Source organism: Typopeltis vanoorti, chromosome 6 (assembly GCF_054136105.1).
Source record: "Typopeltis vanoorti isolate ZY-2024b chromosome 6, IOZ_Tvanoo_1.0, whole genome shotgun sequence".
Lineage (NCBI taxonomy): Eukaryota > Metazoa > Arthropoda > Arachnida > Uropygi > Thelyphonidae > Typopeltis > Typopeltis vanoorti.
In genome coordinates this window covers 38,154,571-38,170,873 of record NC_143554.1, presented here as the reverse complement: position 1 = coordinate 38,170,873, position 16,303 = coordinate 38,154,571, and the positions used below count along the sequence as shown (strand labels likewise).

Below are 16,303 nucleotides of genomic sequence, written 5' to 3'. Positions count from 1 at the left end.
CTCTCAACCAACCTGATTCGTTTCTTGTTTACTCTAGACACAAAATTTCCCTGCAGAAAGGGCTCAATTAAAAAATAAAACTAATATTAGAATTGTGTTGCTGTAAATAAATGCTTTTATTATTTTTAACTCTGCAATACAGATGTTGGAAGCTGATATATTTTTGAAGCACCAACGTCCAGTATATTAATACTCAGACACTTGATAAGCCGTCCGTCGGTTGTCTAGTTATTATTATTATTACGCAGAAGCCATCTGGATTATTTGCAATATGTTTGAAACAATTAAAAATTAATCCCAAATGTGCCACAGTAGAAAATTATATTTAGTTTACAGATATTTCGTACGACTGCCTTACAATCCCAAAAGTTGGGGAAATGGTTCTACTCAATTGGGTTAAATGGATTGCTATAAATAATTATCATTTTCAGCCAACGGTTTTCAACTTAAATAAACGCACAAGTACATGTACGGAAGGTTTCAAATTTGGCACATGCGCTGTACGGTTCTATTGTTCAATTTCCTTACTGTTGTTCTTCGCTCACTGATGATGTCTTACGATATGTGAGACGAAGTATTTAAAAAATAAATATAATTTTCTACTGTGGCACACGTGTGATTAATTATGGAAACTCCACAAGAAATGTTTGAAAAAAGTAAGGCTAGGGTATTCTATCTTTTAACTTCGTGTGTTTCTAATCACCAGTTTGCCTGGTTTGCGACAATGAAAAACCAAAATTTCTGGAAGGAAAAGTCCTATCTGCATGTAAGGCCATCTAACTTACATCAAGTTGAAAATTCCTTATGGAGGTTCTTTGCGACTTACACAGGATTCGAACCCAAGTTTTTCTAGCCGAAGAGCAACTTTGATACCCACTTAATCGCAAAATCTCTTTAAAGCAAAAGCAACTAAGGCTGTGGAGTATTTATCTGTAAAATTTATTTTTATGTATTCTTTGGTCTATTTGTATCTTATTCGGGTGATTTATATCTTTCTCGGAATCGGCATTTATAAAAGAAGTCGTTACCAATCGTTACGAACATCTCTTACTACCGCATAAAATCAAATGTTAGCACAAACACAACCAAGATGTTAGTATGTCTCCTTCTTAGCAGAGTTCAAGCGAAACTCCTTCAACTAAGGAGAATGTCATTCTTCTAACTGCGCCATGGGACGGATCGGAATAAAGGACTCGTTGCAGCGACATTCGTATGAATAAACACACGCACACACACAAACCTGTTATTTAAAGGGAAACGTGGTTCTGGATTAAATATATACGCGAATGGGCAGAATTTAATCAGCCTTCTTTAAAGAAACCTTAATGAAGCAACAATCTGTACAAATTTTTCCGTTTGTTAATGAACTCGAATAGAGGACGAGCACACAAAAGAAATGAATGAGCGTAGGGAGCGGCGAGGAGTATCGGCGCGGGTCTATGTCAGTTGAAGCAGACAACAAGAGCAGATTAAGAGAAGCAGGACTTCTTTCTTTTCTTTCCTACTGCGAACTGAGGGATGTAGGCGTGCACCTTGTCGTATCATGTTGAAACGCTCGTGCCGTTTGACCGCTCGGCTGGTTTAGCCACCCCTTATTTTACTTGTTAGTGCAGCAGAAAAGCTCCAGTGACCCACAACTTAGCGTGCCCTGGAGGCAACCCGCAACTTGACGGACCGTGTAAGCCTGGAGAAATGTTACGCAAGGATCAATGACCTTTCCGCTACCTTCTTGACTAGATCACCCCTAATATAGCTGGTCACCTTCCGTAAAGGGGAAGCATTATAGCGTTGCATGTGTGTAATTGTAAACTAGTGGCGACATGTTGCCCTATCGAGTCTCTGAGGCTTGCCCACTTGTTTTTAAATCAAAGATTTTTGCATTCAATTCAAAGAGTCGCGCGCGTATTTCTCTAAGAGCCAAAAAAAAAAAAAAAAAAAAAAAAAAAGAAAAGAAAATTAATCGTATAAGGCTGTACTGTAGAGAAATCGATCTGGTTTTTCAGTACTGTCACGCACGATTTTTATGGATTTCCACGTCAATTAATATTTTTACATCAATATTTTCATTCTAAACTTGCGCAACGGTAACTGCATGATACACGAGTGGGGTTGGCGACTTTCGCACAGCAGTGGCTAAGCGCGCCAAGAATGGACAAGGCGAAGAAAAAAAAAGTAAATCCATTAACAAAAAAGCGATTTGGTTAGAAATTACTCACCCATTTATATCCAGGTTTTGCACGTATCTCTCAGAAGTGGGGAGGAAGGGGAATAGACCGTGTTCGGTACGGTTGGGCGCTTGTCCGAGTTAATATAATGAAAGAGACAAGTGACAGGAAATCCGCTTGTCAAGTGAAACTGTTACAATATTACAGGAAATAGCAAATAATGTCAAAGGAGCTGTTTTTCTTTAAGTCCACGAATAAAACTACGCGATTGCTTTTTTAATTTCTCTTTCATGCAAATATACGAAATTTTGCAAGTCCACTAATGCTTCAGAAAATTCACTTATCTAAACTATCAAAAACCCAGCAAACTTTTTTTCCGCTTTAGCATTAAGCGATGAGTTGACCATAACGTTGCATGAACTAATTTAAATTCGCTTGATTTTATTCATCGTGATCTAACAGCACTGCTCTCCAGAATGTTTTATAAATAAAAGATTCTAAACCAACCGAATGAATAATTTAAACGAATGAATAATTTAAAAACAAATGAAAACAAAAATTCCAAAGACAGAGGAAATGGTATCCAAGAAAACTGTTGTCTGTCAAACTCTCTGATGGCGATCTTAAATAATTTATGCCGCACTGCTGTTCCATCAATGGAAAACAGATGATGGTCCCACGGTAGCACATTTTATAAGAGATATTCAGATATGTTTGGATGTTGATCGTCAACAAACCCTTAAAAGATTCGTGTTTGAACCTCCGACTTTTAATAATTAATGAGTCCTTGGACCCCATGGAGGTGTCACGTAAACTCTTAATTATTCCAAAAAATGGGGGATCGTACCACGTGATTCATATAATGCATCATGTGGCCAATACTGGTTCTGGTTGTCAATTTAACAATATTAAACAGGACTTATTCAAAATTGATTCTTTTACTAAAACAAAAGAATCTTCGAGCGAATGCGTTTCTTTTTATCGACTCTCGCTGTAGGATATGCTAGACAGATGTAAAATACATTCCCCGTTCTCTAATTGAAAATTTAACATGCCTTTCTGTTATCGTTATATTTTTTCAGTAATAGTTATAAAAGGGAAAAAAATTCCTTACATAAAAATTTTTAAAAATCCTTTAATATCCCATTTTATTCTAACCCCAAGCTACTTACGATATTTGCGCGGAGCTTTCATCAAAACAACGTTCGTGTGCAAGACTTAAAAGCTTAACAAAAACACTCAATCGAAAATAATAATGTATTTCATATTTTGGGAACGTGATCACCATGGTAACAATGAATCATCATGTGCCACACTGTGCCTAATAGGAAAATGACATCCGCTTCTTTGTTCAGAATGAAGCACCCCACTGTTATCTTACCGGACGCTACAGAGTCGTGTTCTAGAAACGATGGGATCAAGTCAATAGGGTTCTTATTACGTAAAGCTATATATATATATATATATATATATATATATATATATATATATATATGTGTGTGTGTGTGTGTGTGTGTGTGTGTGTGTGTGTGTGTGTGTGTAAGGTTCTGTTGTTTTAAGTGGCCAATATTGCGTCTTGAATGAATTATTGCTTGGTTTCTTTGGAGAAAAATGAAACTTATATCAGAGGAAACAACGCTATTTCCACACATCGATAGAAAATTTATAAACCTAGCCTTCTTAATTAGTAAACTAATTATTCATTTTTCTGCACCAGATAGAATTCGAACTTAATTTGCTTCACCTGTTTTAAAAATGCGTACATGACTGACTTCTCACATCCTTCAAAGTGTGCGACTCTGCTCAAACTTAAGTTCGGTGAAACTCAAAACTGACGAATACTGATTTTCCATTCAAGTGCTTCGCTTCATGAAAGAATTTCAGGAAAAACTAGGATTCCATCCCCCCCCCTCTTTTGGTAGGTTCAGCCGACCAAAATGCCCTAACAAACCCAATACATTTATTCCTTCAACCTCGGTTAACTTAAAATAGCTCAGATCATGAGGTAATCGATGGTATGCTAACGCTTTCGTCTACGGAGTGGAAAAAGGTATAGTTTCAAGGAAGAACTTTTTCGATTTTTTTTTTTACTTTTGACCTAAGGCTACTAAGTCTCCAGAGGATGTAGTTGAGCTCTTTCAATGACAGCAGAACAAACAGACAAGAAAATACACACAATCTACACGTAGCAGATTAGCATGAATGAAAGACGGACTATCATCGTGCCTTGGTCAATGACAGACGAATTCCATCATGGGCACACATCAGTAATAACAATGGTTGCAAGTGATCACTGACTGGCTTGTCTGTTTTTTAAGAGAACAAAAAGGTATCATAGCCTGAGTTACTTTGCACTCACCCAAAACAGCCCAATTCTCTCCCCACCTCTTTCTTTGTCTTTGGGTAGGTTCATTTTTAGATTCAAGTTAGTCATCGTGATGAATCCAATTCTGTTGGAAGTAAAACTCTGTAATGTATTCCAAAATTGATCAGTCATGTGCCTTGTAGGAAACTACTGTTTTTGCTTTCATTCTTTTTTGTTCTTTGTATCATTTGAGGTAACAACTGAGTGTTTGGTGCACAATCCTTTCGCTCCGTAAGTCAAGAGATTTATAATCAAATCAGGAGATATCACGGCCTCTATACTATAAAATGATAAGCTAAAATTGGCAACGGATGTGACGTCGGCTTGAAACGGATGTAGGCTGTAACGTTTTTGTGTAACGTTTTTGTCAAGTTATTTGAAACGTTTTGAAACTCAGGGGCTACCCCGAGTGTCGAGTCTTCAAAATTCCAGTCAAAATCAGAATTCAAGGAGAACCGGCCTACTAGTCCGGAACACGGGGGTTGGGCGCCGTAGGCGTCAGAGCCTCTTAGTTAAAAAATAAAAAAGGCTATGGATTATCACAGCTGAAAAGGTCGAGGTATTTATTTAGTTCAACCCAAGAAATTGTTAAGATACACGTCATTATCATTAAATCCAGCCCACTCACTAATTCATGGTGACCCGTGGGCCACTGTTGCAGAAAATTAGTGCTGAACAATGCAGTCTATTCATGTTAAAAAAAGTTTAATTTTCTTGACCATAAAAGCTCTGGAATGACTTCTAATGGGAAGTTATTAGGCAAAAAGAACACATTGGTGACGCCAATAATAACAGAGAAGAAAAATCGGGGTTAGCTTTTCATTTCTGAAGAACGAACCATACCATAGAGTGGGATAGAAGCCCAATTCCTTACATAGAGGAGGACTTCCGCTCCCGAATTTTTAAAGAAGCCACAGCAGTTGCCCGCTGTATACAAAACCTTAACAGGAATCAAGGACTAATCTTACTCGTGATCTGGAAGACCCTTATTAGATCTCTCAACTCGCCAGAACTGAATTACAGTGCCAACTATAGAACGTTCCTAAATAACAAGTGACACCATGCACGCTCTATGCATGTATTGTACGCACTCTGTTCTTTGTCTAATACAATTGGAATCGGTTGTTTATAGTTTGTAACAGTTTTTTTACTTTTTAGTGCCTTACATCAGTTATGTACCCTGAAGATGCTAACAGCCTTAGTTGCTATAACATAGTTGTTTATTATATGTACTTGATCAATATAGTCCCATCAGAAGTCATTCCAATGCAGTCTATTCTAGAAGAATTTGTTGTCCACTTAATTATGAAACTTGCACTTTATTGCCGATACTGCATTTTAACAGCTAATTCATCAGTAAGCATCATAAAGAGTGTGCGATCAGTAACATTTGAATTCTTACTAACCCAATCCCACTTTTTTTACTTTCGTTTTCTCCCTCTCTTTCATTTAAAAAGTGCCTCGGTTGGGATCTTATTACTTCAACAGATATACAATTAATATTTAATTATAATCGACAAATGATGCACTCACAAATTAAGACATTTCATTCAAATTAGTGATGCGATGTATTCCTCTACGCTTATGAGGAGTGTTGAAACATTTTAATATCCTTTTCTTCAAGAAAGCAGAAGTGTTCAAGGACCAAGCAATTACTTTATTCGGTATAAGATTTCTTCGAGGAAGATTTGTTTCCCATTTTCTTTAAATGGGAAATAAACCTCGCCTTCCTCAGCACTCTTTGGGTACGATGTCCTAATTTCATCGCCTCCTCACCAACGAGTGTGTAGGTAGAAGTTGAAGTTTGTTTAAGTAATATTTCGCAGTAATTTCCTGACACTCTTGTTTATGTCTCCTGAAATAGCTGCAGGAAAGAATAATACTCGATATACATACAGACTACTCAAGCTCCTGCAAAACTGCCTTAATATAGTAATCCGACTTAATGTTAAAATCCCACTCTAAGAATGAGAACAATTTTCCAATTAAAAAAGCAAATTCTAATAGTTATATTTCTAAATGAAATTCGAAATGATCCAGAATGTGAATTCAACACGTGGTTCATTTTGCCATTTAAAGTACTTCTAACGATCTTTGATATCTGTAGTTCAAATACCAGGATCGCGAGCGAATCTTTCCGAGAAATAAACGTAAGGAATAAGACCGTCTCCTATATTTGTAGAAGCCTGTAACCTATTAGTATCGGGGATTACAGAAATCTCTAATCCTCGATATTCATTTTCATAGATCTTGAAAACAAATTACCATCTGACTGTTTTCGTTTTAGGCTTTTAGACTCCAATATACTAGTTAAAACACTGTGTAAATTTCAACAGAAATTATAACTGTTATGTTTTTGAAATATAATATTTAAAAATAAACGGTTATCAACATTCATTGTCTGCGTGTTATGAAATTAGAGAATAAAACGACAAAGATTAAAAAAAATTCTGATATTTTGTGAATTGAAATTGCAATGTTTTTGGATTCGTGTAGGATTATACGAATCCTATATTTCCGGGGGGACGGGGAAGCGAGTTGTTTAAATAATACCTGCGATGCGTGTTTTATGGCCAGTTTGAATGTTATGAGAAACACACACCTAGTCAAAAATCCTGTATATTGTTCTACGACAGGAATCAAATCCAGATCTTTCTAACTAAAAATGTGCTCTTTTTCTAACTAGAGCTGAAAATTTGTTCTCCTGACACAACCCCAAGGCTGAATATTTAGGGTGGTGCCAGGAAAGCATATTTTTGACGATTCATTGTTGTCTTATTTCAGATACTAACATAAAACCAAATATTTCTCCTGTTGTCCTCGATGGGTGGCGCCCTTCGGCCTTTCTCTTTGCGCATCCTGATGACGCTCATATTTTTAACAGCCTTAATCGAATTCATTCTATAATCTTTTGAATGCTTTCTTTGGTCGCCAAAATTTCGAAGCTGTTTTATTTTTCTAAGAAGATAAAAACAGTTGTGATGATCGATGCAGTGCTGGACGGCGCCCCCGAATACAAGCGGTCGACAAGCTTAGAGTACCACGATATTTCCTTTCAACGCCTATCCCCAGAATTCCATTTCTGGAATCAACTTGCTCCCGAAACCCTTGGTTTGTATGCGTAAAATTTCAATGTGCATCTCAGATCTTATGTCAGTGTCCTCCTAACTCAATGCATATGGCCAATTCGCAGCATATTCGTGGTGTGAACACGTCCAGCTTCGTATTAAATTGCTTCTAATCTCTCGCTGCATGACCGTAATGATACGAATATCATCGGAGACAATGACTATCTCTTCGCAAAGAAAGAAGGATAGACCTCATTTCGAAACTTGCGTAAAGCCTATTCAGATTAGCGGAACGTATGAACTGCTTGTCCCTTAATTGCGCAGGTCAACTGTGATTAGGGTGAATGGTTTTCACCTGCGTGGGCTCGGAAATTGGTGTCGATCTGTTGCTCTGTTAGGTAATAAAACAAGCGAAGTGTGAAGGGGTACCGTACAAAACATTTTGAAGAACAAACTATTCGATTTAAGATGGAAACTTTAGTGTATTTTTATTTTATATTGTGCTGTTCAAATCCGGATTGTTTTCGATTTACGCCCACAAAGGATAAAAATATTGCTGTAAAAAAAGTTAGCATCATCCACTTTATCCCTCCTGCCCCAGCATAGTTTAGTTTCATTGAATCTCCAAGAAAAAGTCCCTAGAAAGATTATTTATCTATTTTCGAGAGTGGCTAAAGAATGCCTCTGCGTACCAGCATCCGGTCAGTATATGATACGTCTTCATAAATAGTATATACTCCACTGTATTTCATATGAAGTATCAAACACTAAATTCGTACATTAATACGAAAATAAATAAAAGAAAGTCTTTTTCCTTTCTTTGACTTTCCGGTATTCCCTACCTATAAGATTTCCGACTTCAGCCATGAAATGCGTTCTATTGAATTAGTAAAGTAGAACTTCTGGGGGGATAAGGACCATTAGACTTTCCTTCCTATCCTGGCTATCGAACAACCAATGGAATTTCCCTTAGCTGGAGAAACAGCATTTTACGATAGGCAGCAATCATTCCTATCGCCCCACTTAGTGAACTTTGTGTGTGTGTGTTTGTGTGTTCAAGCCCCAAAGAGGCGGGTCTCTTTCGTGTCATTAGATTAGATTCATCTAGAACAAACAAGAAGTCGAAATACTTGTAAGATAAACGTGGATTTCTAGGTTCTAGTTAGAAACTGCTGTGGCCACGCATAACAGTGCTGTTATTATTAGAGGTGTGCATCGCATGTCGCAGCTACAATATCTTCCTATTTCTGTTTCATTCAAAGGATAACCAGTGTACGTAGCCTGGGTTTGACTGTTTTACATGCATTCTTGCATGTATGTTTTCTATAAGTTCAGTTATTTGTTTAGACCGACAAGAAAAAGTGATTTCCTGCTAAGAATAAAATTTTAATCTGCAGATGAAATTGCTATTGAACAAAGTTTCGGATTTGTATGGAGGAGCAACCACTACGTTATCAAAAGTTCTCTGGACAACTTTGCAGCTTGAAATGCCATAATTGAATAGAAGCATTCCAATAGAAACAAGAGCATAAGCTGAGGATCACGTAGATCACTGCATTTCGTTTATTAACCAATATCGGATAATCATGTCTTTCTGTCACTTCGTGTGAGAAATCGCCTACAAGAACAACACTGAATGATAGTACGTAACATATATTACACGAAGGAATCACGCTCCGTAATTTCAGTCACCTCCAATATATAAACTCAGTAACGTAGCGTTCATAAAATACCCACGATTTTGTTATTGACGAGGCAGAATATCCTCTCTACCCCTCATATTAATCTAATCTTTAGTGACCCTTCTTCTTCCACCGATCATCTTTTCGCATTTGCTTTTGCACATTACGGTAAGAAGGTAAACACCGTGGTTTCCCCTTTTGCCAACCGCAACTCATTACTCCACAGACGCGAGAGGGGGTGCCCGCGGCGTCTACAAACGGATGTGGTTTTATTGGGCATTCAAGCCGGGTAATGAGTGGTAGAACACCTGATCGCATTCACCCAGTACCCTCGTGGTCTACTGGCGCGGTTCGCATGCATTGTGAGCTTCATGCTCTTCCCTGTGCAACCCAACAAGTCGGCGTGAAATTCATTCTCATCATGCAAACACCGAGGATTCGATAAGTCGTATTCGATTCCTCAGCCAGAAGTCGTACGCGCTAACCCTTCTTAATTCAGGAAGGCTCGAATTCAGCAACAATCAGATTATACAAGCTGTCTGTTTCGGGGAACAATTTCCAAGTCCAATAAATCATTCATATTTCGTGAAACTATGAACAGAATATGAATGAAGCTTTGAATATAAAAAGAGGATAACATTAGCAGGTTGTTCGCCCAACTGTTTTATAAGCTCGCAGCAGAATCGCCGAGAACAATCCCGTTCATTTGGATCTGTCCAAAGTAGTCATGTGATTATTCTTTGTATAATGTATAATGAAAAGATCCCAAACGGGGGGGGGGGGGGTGTTGATTATAATTGAATCTTCATTTAAGCAAAAGAAAGTGCTTGTTTATTTTAAGAATAAACAAGTATGCTGCTTGACTTGTATTTTTTTTTTTTTTTTAAGTTTTCATGTCACAATAAAAGAAAACCAACTGAATTCTCTCGCTATCTATTCAGCTTCAAAATAGACGAGCAGAAATGTGAAAAATCCAAACTGTGAATAAATGAGTTTGCACGTTACAAGTTAATGGATAATTTATTTGTTCATCACGAATAATAATTTCTGAAATAATTACAGAAGCACAGAGTATCCCGTGCTATTGCACTATTCCATAATTACCGGTTTGTTATCACCTGGAGGACTTAAGTTATTTGATTAACACACACACTCTGATTAAAGAGAGCTTGCTGCAGTCATAAAAATTGGACAGTAATAAAGTGAAAAGATATAGTAATACGCAGGCACTCGCCAGCAGTCAGTATGATACTGTATGTTGCGGTTTCTATTCTACTAAAAAATTAGCTGACTTTAGGGAAGAGTCAGCAACAAGTTTTGCTTTAAACTGGAAAAAAAAAACTAGATAAATTTCCGAAGGCAAGTTAAGAGAACTCAAACATCTGGTTGATCGAAAGTGGAGTTGCGTCCGATGACGCTGAATGATCGAAATCATATTGAATTGAAGATGAATAGTTGAAAGCAAGTAAGAAAAGTGTACGATATGGAAAACCATCTGAGAAGTGGCGCTTTGGAGATTGATTTGTTCACAACAGCGATGCTCCCATTCACTCTACTTGTTTCTGCGTAATTTCGGATTAAACACACTGTTGTTCCGTATCCTCCTTACATCCCAGGTTTAACACTCTACGACGAGGTGAAATGACTTGGCATCGAAATTAGTAGACTTAATTACAAAGTTATTAGGCGTTAATCATTCACTGATTGTAGTAAGTTTTGATTTTAAAAGCAAGTCCTCCAACAACCTTCGTAACCATTTTTAGCGCTTTAACTGATGCTTTAAAATAACATGTAATGTTATAATCAAATACTCATCAATTTAGAATTATTCATCAATAGAACAATAAATTACTAGAAAGATTATTTCAGTAGCCAGATTTTTAATTCGCACCACTATTATGATCTACAAATGATTCCAAACCATAAATGTACATAATAATAAAAAGGTATATAATGAAATGTATATTCATGTTCCAATTCTATGCTATTTTTTCCGTAAGTGATTATGTGTAAAAGCCTCGTCATGACCTAAAGTTTAGGAATCAAGGTATGATTTGTTTCAGGGTTTTCAATGACAGGTGAAAAAGATTATTAGACTGTATTGTTTTCTCAATGGGAAGTTATAATCAATCCACGACAACATACATATAACAATCCATCAAAAGTTTATTTTTTTTTTTTTTTTCCCATCTTACTATAAGTTGTATAACGAACATCACCTACACTATTCTGCTAAAAATAGCGAGGCACCTGAAAAAGGTCAACGCAGGATTAAAAACATACATTTTTTGCTCTTCGGTCGAATCTTTCCCTAAAAAGACCAAAACAACATTTTACTGCAAGGATTCTTTGATCGATATGATCCTTAATCTTTCGAGTCCACTTCTAAGCAAACTCTACGACGGCGTCATTCATGACTAACCGACATATCAGATTCAGAAATGTAGCGTAAGGTGGATCAGTTCTAAAAACAAAACATTATCTGCAATAACTTGCTAGCATTTTAAATACCCAGCAGGAAAACATCCAAATATCGTATACTGTTTTGCCTTTTCCAATACATGACACTAAAAGCCATAGAAAACAGAATATGCAAGTATTTCCCATCCATCTCCACTCTTTCAAATTACTCATAAATTATGTATTGATAGGAATTGGAATATGACAAAATGCCTAAGTTAGCAAAACTTGTTTCACTGGATATGTCTAAACTTCTCATTTTACTCGGCTAATGTCTGTTTGGGAATTAAGTCATTTTAGGAACAGGATGGTTGGTTAGTAATTAATCATTATCGACAATTTTCACGTGGAGTTTACGAGATGGAAATACTTTCACTTTTCGAATTTTTCAAAAAACAACAACGTAGATCTCAAATCGTCTCTTGTCTAATTAGTTGAGCTTCTTGCATGCTCGAAGTATTGTTTTCTGCAAGAGTGACACAATTGAAGGAGCGGAAGGCTCGGTGACAGTTCGGAATATTATCTCAGCCGAGTATCTGAAAGATAAGTTGGATGTGTCGAACGGTTTGATAAATTTCATTTCTCACTTGCTCACCGCAAAACAGATGTCGGTCTATTTCCAGAAACGTGTTTGGAGTTACTCAGCGTGGGCACGTGCTGCGGTGCCACAAGTGCAAATGGGGAAAGAAAAAGAGAGAGAGATCGGAGAAAGATAAACTGTTGCCTTTTTCGTAGGAAAAAAAATCTTACCTTTTCCTCGGACAGATGGCGTACTGTTCTTTGCGGGGGATAGAGAGATATTCCTCCCCTAAAACGAATAGATCCTTCGAGATGATCATGACGAGATGGCAAGGAACTTAAGGTTGACAGCAAACAAGTACCTGCGGTTTACATAGAAAGAGTTGCCGACAGACGTACTTAGACTAAAACGAAATCTTCCGTATAAACAAATAAGAAAAAAAAAATTAACGAACAGAATACCCCCTTCACACCGCCCGTTTCGTAGCTACGGGCACACCGAGCGGTGGCGGTGTCGGCAGCAAGCAGAGCGAGCACCGTGCAAGGATGCTAAAAGAACGGAGTAGACTAGCCCACTCGGAAAGAGAGGGGTGTCAGGTACATGATACTAATAGGAGGCTGAACTCAGAGCAACGAGTTTCCGTTGAATAATGTTATCACTGAATGAGAACGGAGGGAGGAGATCCCGCACGGAGTAAAACGTGATGAAGTTATGCGAGTCACACTGAGCCCAGTTTCTTTTTAACACCGGGACGAAAACTAATCTCTCCGTATTTTATTGGCTCTTTGCGGAATGGGGAAACTGCCACAAGGTGTCGCTGGTGATTTTTTTTTTGTTTTGTGTGTGCGTGTGAATATGATCAAGTGTGTGTGTGTGTCGTTTCTGTGAGCTTTATCAGCGGACAAGGCAGCAGGTCGGTCCCAAAGACCGCAGTTACTCTGGAACCAATGAAAAACCTGCCTGTGTCAATGAACCTAGGCATGCCCCAGCGAGCTGCCAAATTGACAGCCTCCCTTCTGACCTTGAAGCCCAGTGATCTGAGACATACCCGCCGCGGATGTACTGTAGGTGTGGGAGGGATGGACATACGGAAGATTTCTCCCGGAACCTCTGCGGCAACACATGTAGTGAACACACATACACCGGGCGGTAACACTAAACCGTCCACATAAAGCGTTGCGGCTTCTTCGGCTTAACAATCCACTGTTTAGCTGAGCCGCTTCGTGCTGAGGTCAGAGCAGCTTGGAAAGACAGTTAACTCTAAAGTGGGAGCGAAGTTCTAAGAGCGGAACAGGAACAGGAACTGGATGAAGCAGGATTATCGCGGAACTTGGTCACACGAGTCCAACTGTAATCACCACTTGAAGAAATAGCGTGAAACGAAGCGAAGTAGTCAAAAGGACGACCCGACTGAATCTGCGCAAGGCATCAGTTAAGGACAACAAAACTCTTGACGTTAACAAGATTTATTAGTGAATTAGAGATTTCTCACAGGTGCTCTTAGTAATAAAGGTGTGTATCAATCTCTCTCATGTTCAACACGTCTGTGACTCTTTTTGTATCTACATGACCTCGTGACCAACAAATTACAGCTTTCTGTTGGTAGACTTCTTTTTACTCGAAGTAACATCTCTTTGGGCACTTGTTTTATCACCTTCGCAATTTCTCTTTCCTTTTTTCGTGTTTTCTTTACCTTCTCTGGGAACTTATTTCACCAAAACACCTTCGCTGGACAAGGCTATTCTTTGCATGGCCCTGACTATCCCAAATAAGCATAGCGTATGCTGTAACGACTTCCAGGGTAATCCTCTCACACTCGCTTAGTCCGTAAGGTGCTTTTGATTACATATTGTTACAACAATCTGGTCGCATCCAGTTTGAAAAGATGATCATTTTTAGGATTATTTTTATTTCAGTCTTTCAAAGGCATTGTGTCAGAGCGACAAAAAACTCCGCATCTTTTGAAACATCGTCATCGCGGCAAGTTTTAGTTGAATTTATTCTTTAAAAAAGGGAGAATAATCCTTTCAATAAGATTTCAGTTGTATTGAAGACGACTGCAGCAGATCAACCATATTTCTTAAATCAATTCTTTTCACACACCTTTTTAGATTAGCCGAGGTTCTTCATACGTTAATTACAAAAAAACTGATGAGCAATTTTTAATAAACTACCGAAAACCTCGAGTATCTATTCTTTGCAAGCCTCTTCGGTCATACTGAACTTAAAAAAACTTATGAGGATTGTAATAAGACGCATTGTATTGTAACACGTTTTTCCAAAAACCAAAAAAGAAAGAAAGAAAGAAAGAAATGAAAAGCAGCATTTTGTAGAAAAAATTCATTTGCTAACAGGCATTCAGCATTATGTGATGAAATTAGAATTTCAGAAATTAGCTTCTCATCCCAGTAAAAGAGCGGTTACAATTGTTTGAATCCCTTTGGTGCCATTCCAAAGGTGTCTGAAGCATCATTCAGGAAGTGGATTAGAAGAAATCATATTTAATAAACATTTGCACATATATATATATTTTTTTTAGTTACTATGAGACAGTTTTAATTCAGAATAAGACTATTCGAAGATGTTGAAATAAATTAACACCTAGAATAATGGCTATTTTATTGGTGTATGCTGTGCAAATGTTTAGTAAGTATATATATATGCAGTCGTCTTCAATACGCGATATATATATATATATATATATATATATATCGCGTTGGATGTCCGAGCACTAGTAACTTATAGATCGGTTATGAACATAATACAATTTGACTGCATTGAGTTTACGTTCGTTGCAAAATCCACAAGCTATATATTATTTATTTTTATTCGTTTACAGTTAACACCGGTGTTTACTGTAACGGTGTTGAATATCTCCAAAAATGAGCTTTTCGAATGAATAATCCACTCTTGCAAAAAAAAAAGGGGGGGGGGACAATTATAAAATCGTGAGGGCAGTGATGTCAAAAGCAGCCAATATGGTTCGTGGTCAATTGTCGTCCAGACTACAGATAAATGTTGAAAATTTAAAAATAGATATCAGCCGAAATAAAATTGAGAAAGAAAAACTGCATTCACTTCTATGAAAATTTTGCAATTGATGGATATCCAATAGCAAAGACTGGCTAAATGGTCGGGATCAAAGTTTCAGATATCAACATGATTATAAGTTTAATGTCCTACACTGGTGAGCTGCGTCATCTCAGATTTGATGTGCTAAAATTCTTCGATATCGTATGATGCGTGTACACACACACACACACACACCGAACTGATCACATACTGAGGTAACAACAGAAGAAAATATGCAACTTATGTAAAAAATAAAAATCATTTCGCCCAACTATATCCATGGGTACTGTTGACTCCATATCCATCTGCGCGATACACATGCTTGTGTATCGCGCAGATGGTTAGAAAAGTGTAATGCAGTAATCAGAAGCAAGCCTCGACATTTAAACCAAATCACATCGCTGGCAGTTATTATTGGTTATTATATTTAGTTTGTTTACTTGCTAGAAGCCAATGAATTGATTCGAGAAATGGCTATTACTCGAACTGTTCAGATGAATAGTAATGCTGCTGCAGTCGTCAGTAGCAGCGATTAATATTCAGTCAGTCAGTACTAGCTTCATCCTAGAAATGACGAATATTGAGATCTGCTATAGCCTGACATCCTCACTTCACTCCAGTGTTTGTCAAACATCCCCCTCGTGATAAAAAAAATTGACAAGCTTAAACGAAAAAATTAATTATAATTAAAAATCAGATAAGCGCTTACGAATAAGTACGAGCAATTAACTTAAACCCAAGAGAGTGATTTCTCGCGATCCATTACTGTTGCAAGAAATGTAAATGCTTTTTAACGCAGATCTGTGGATATTCCTTCAATGTCATCGCTCATTTTACCTATAAAGAAAGAGAATATATATATATACGTTTCGGCTGCTTTGAAGGAATTAAATGTTTCTCGATTTGGGCATCCAGTATATGCCCAAATCGAGAAACATCGTAATTAAAATCTTTCATTCTGTATCAATCAA

The 16,303-nt window shown here is 37.5% G+C and overlaps 1 protein-coding gene across 1 annotated transcript in view; it reads right to left on the bottom strand.

Moving 5' to 3' along the window:
• The window catches only part of LOC150105389 (uncharacterized), a 243,796-nt gene extending 231,217 nt beyond the window's left edge, over positions 1–12,579 (bottom strand). Inside the window, exons 1-2 of the mRNA XM_090393946.1 lie at positions 12,491–12,579; positions 6,796–6,848 (exon numbers count right to left, since the gene is read on the bottom strand). Of these exons, the coding sequence (XP_090250072.1) occupies positions 6,796–6,848; positions 12,491–12,579 (142 nt within the window). The remainder of the gene's footprint in view (positions 1–6,795; positions 6,849–12,490) is intronic.
• Between the last annotated feature and the right edge of the window lie 3,724 nt (positions 12,580–16,303).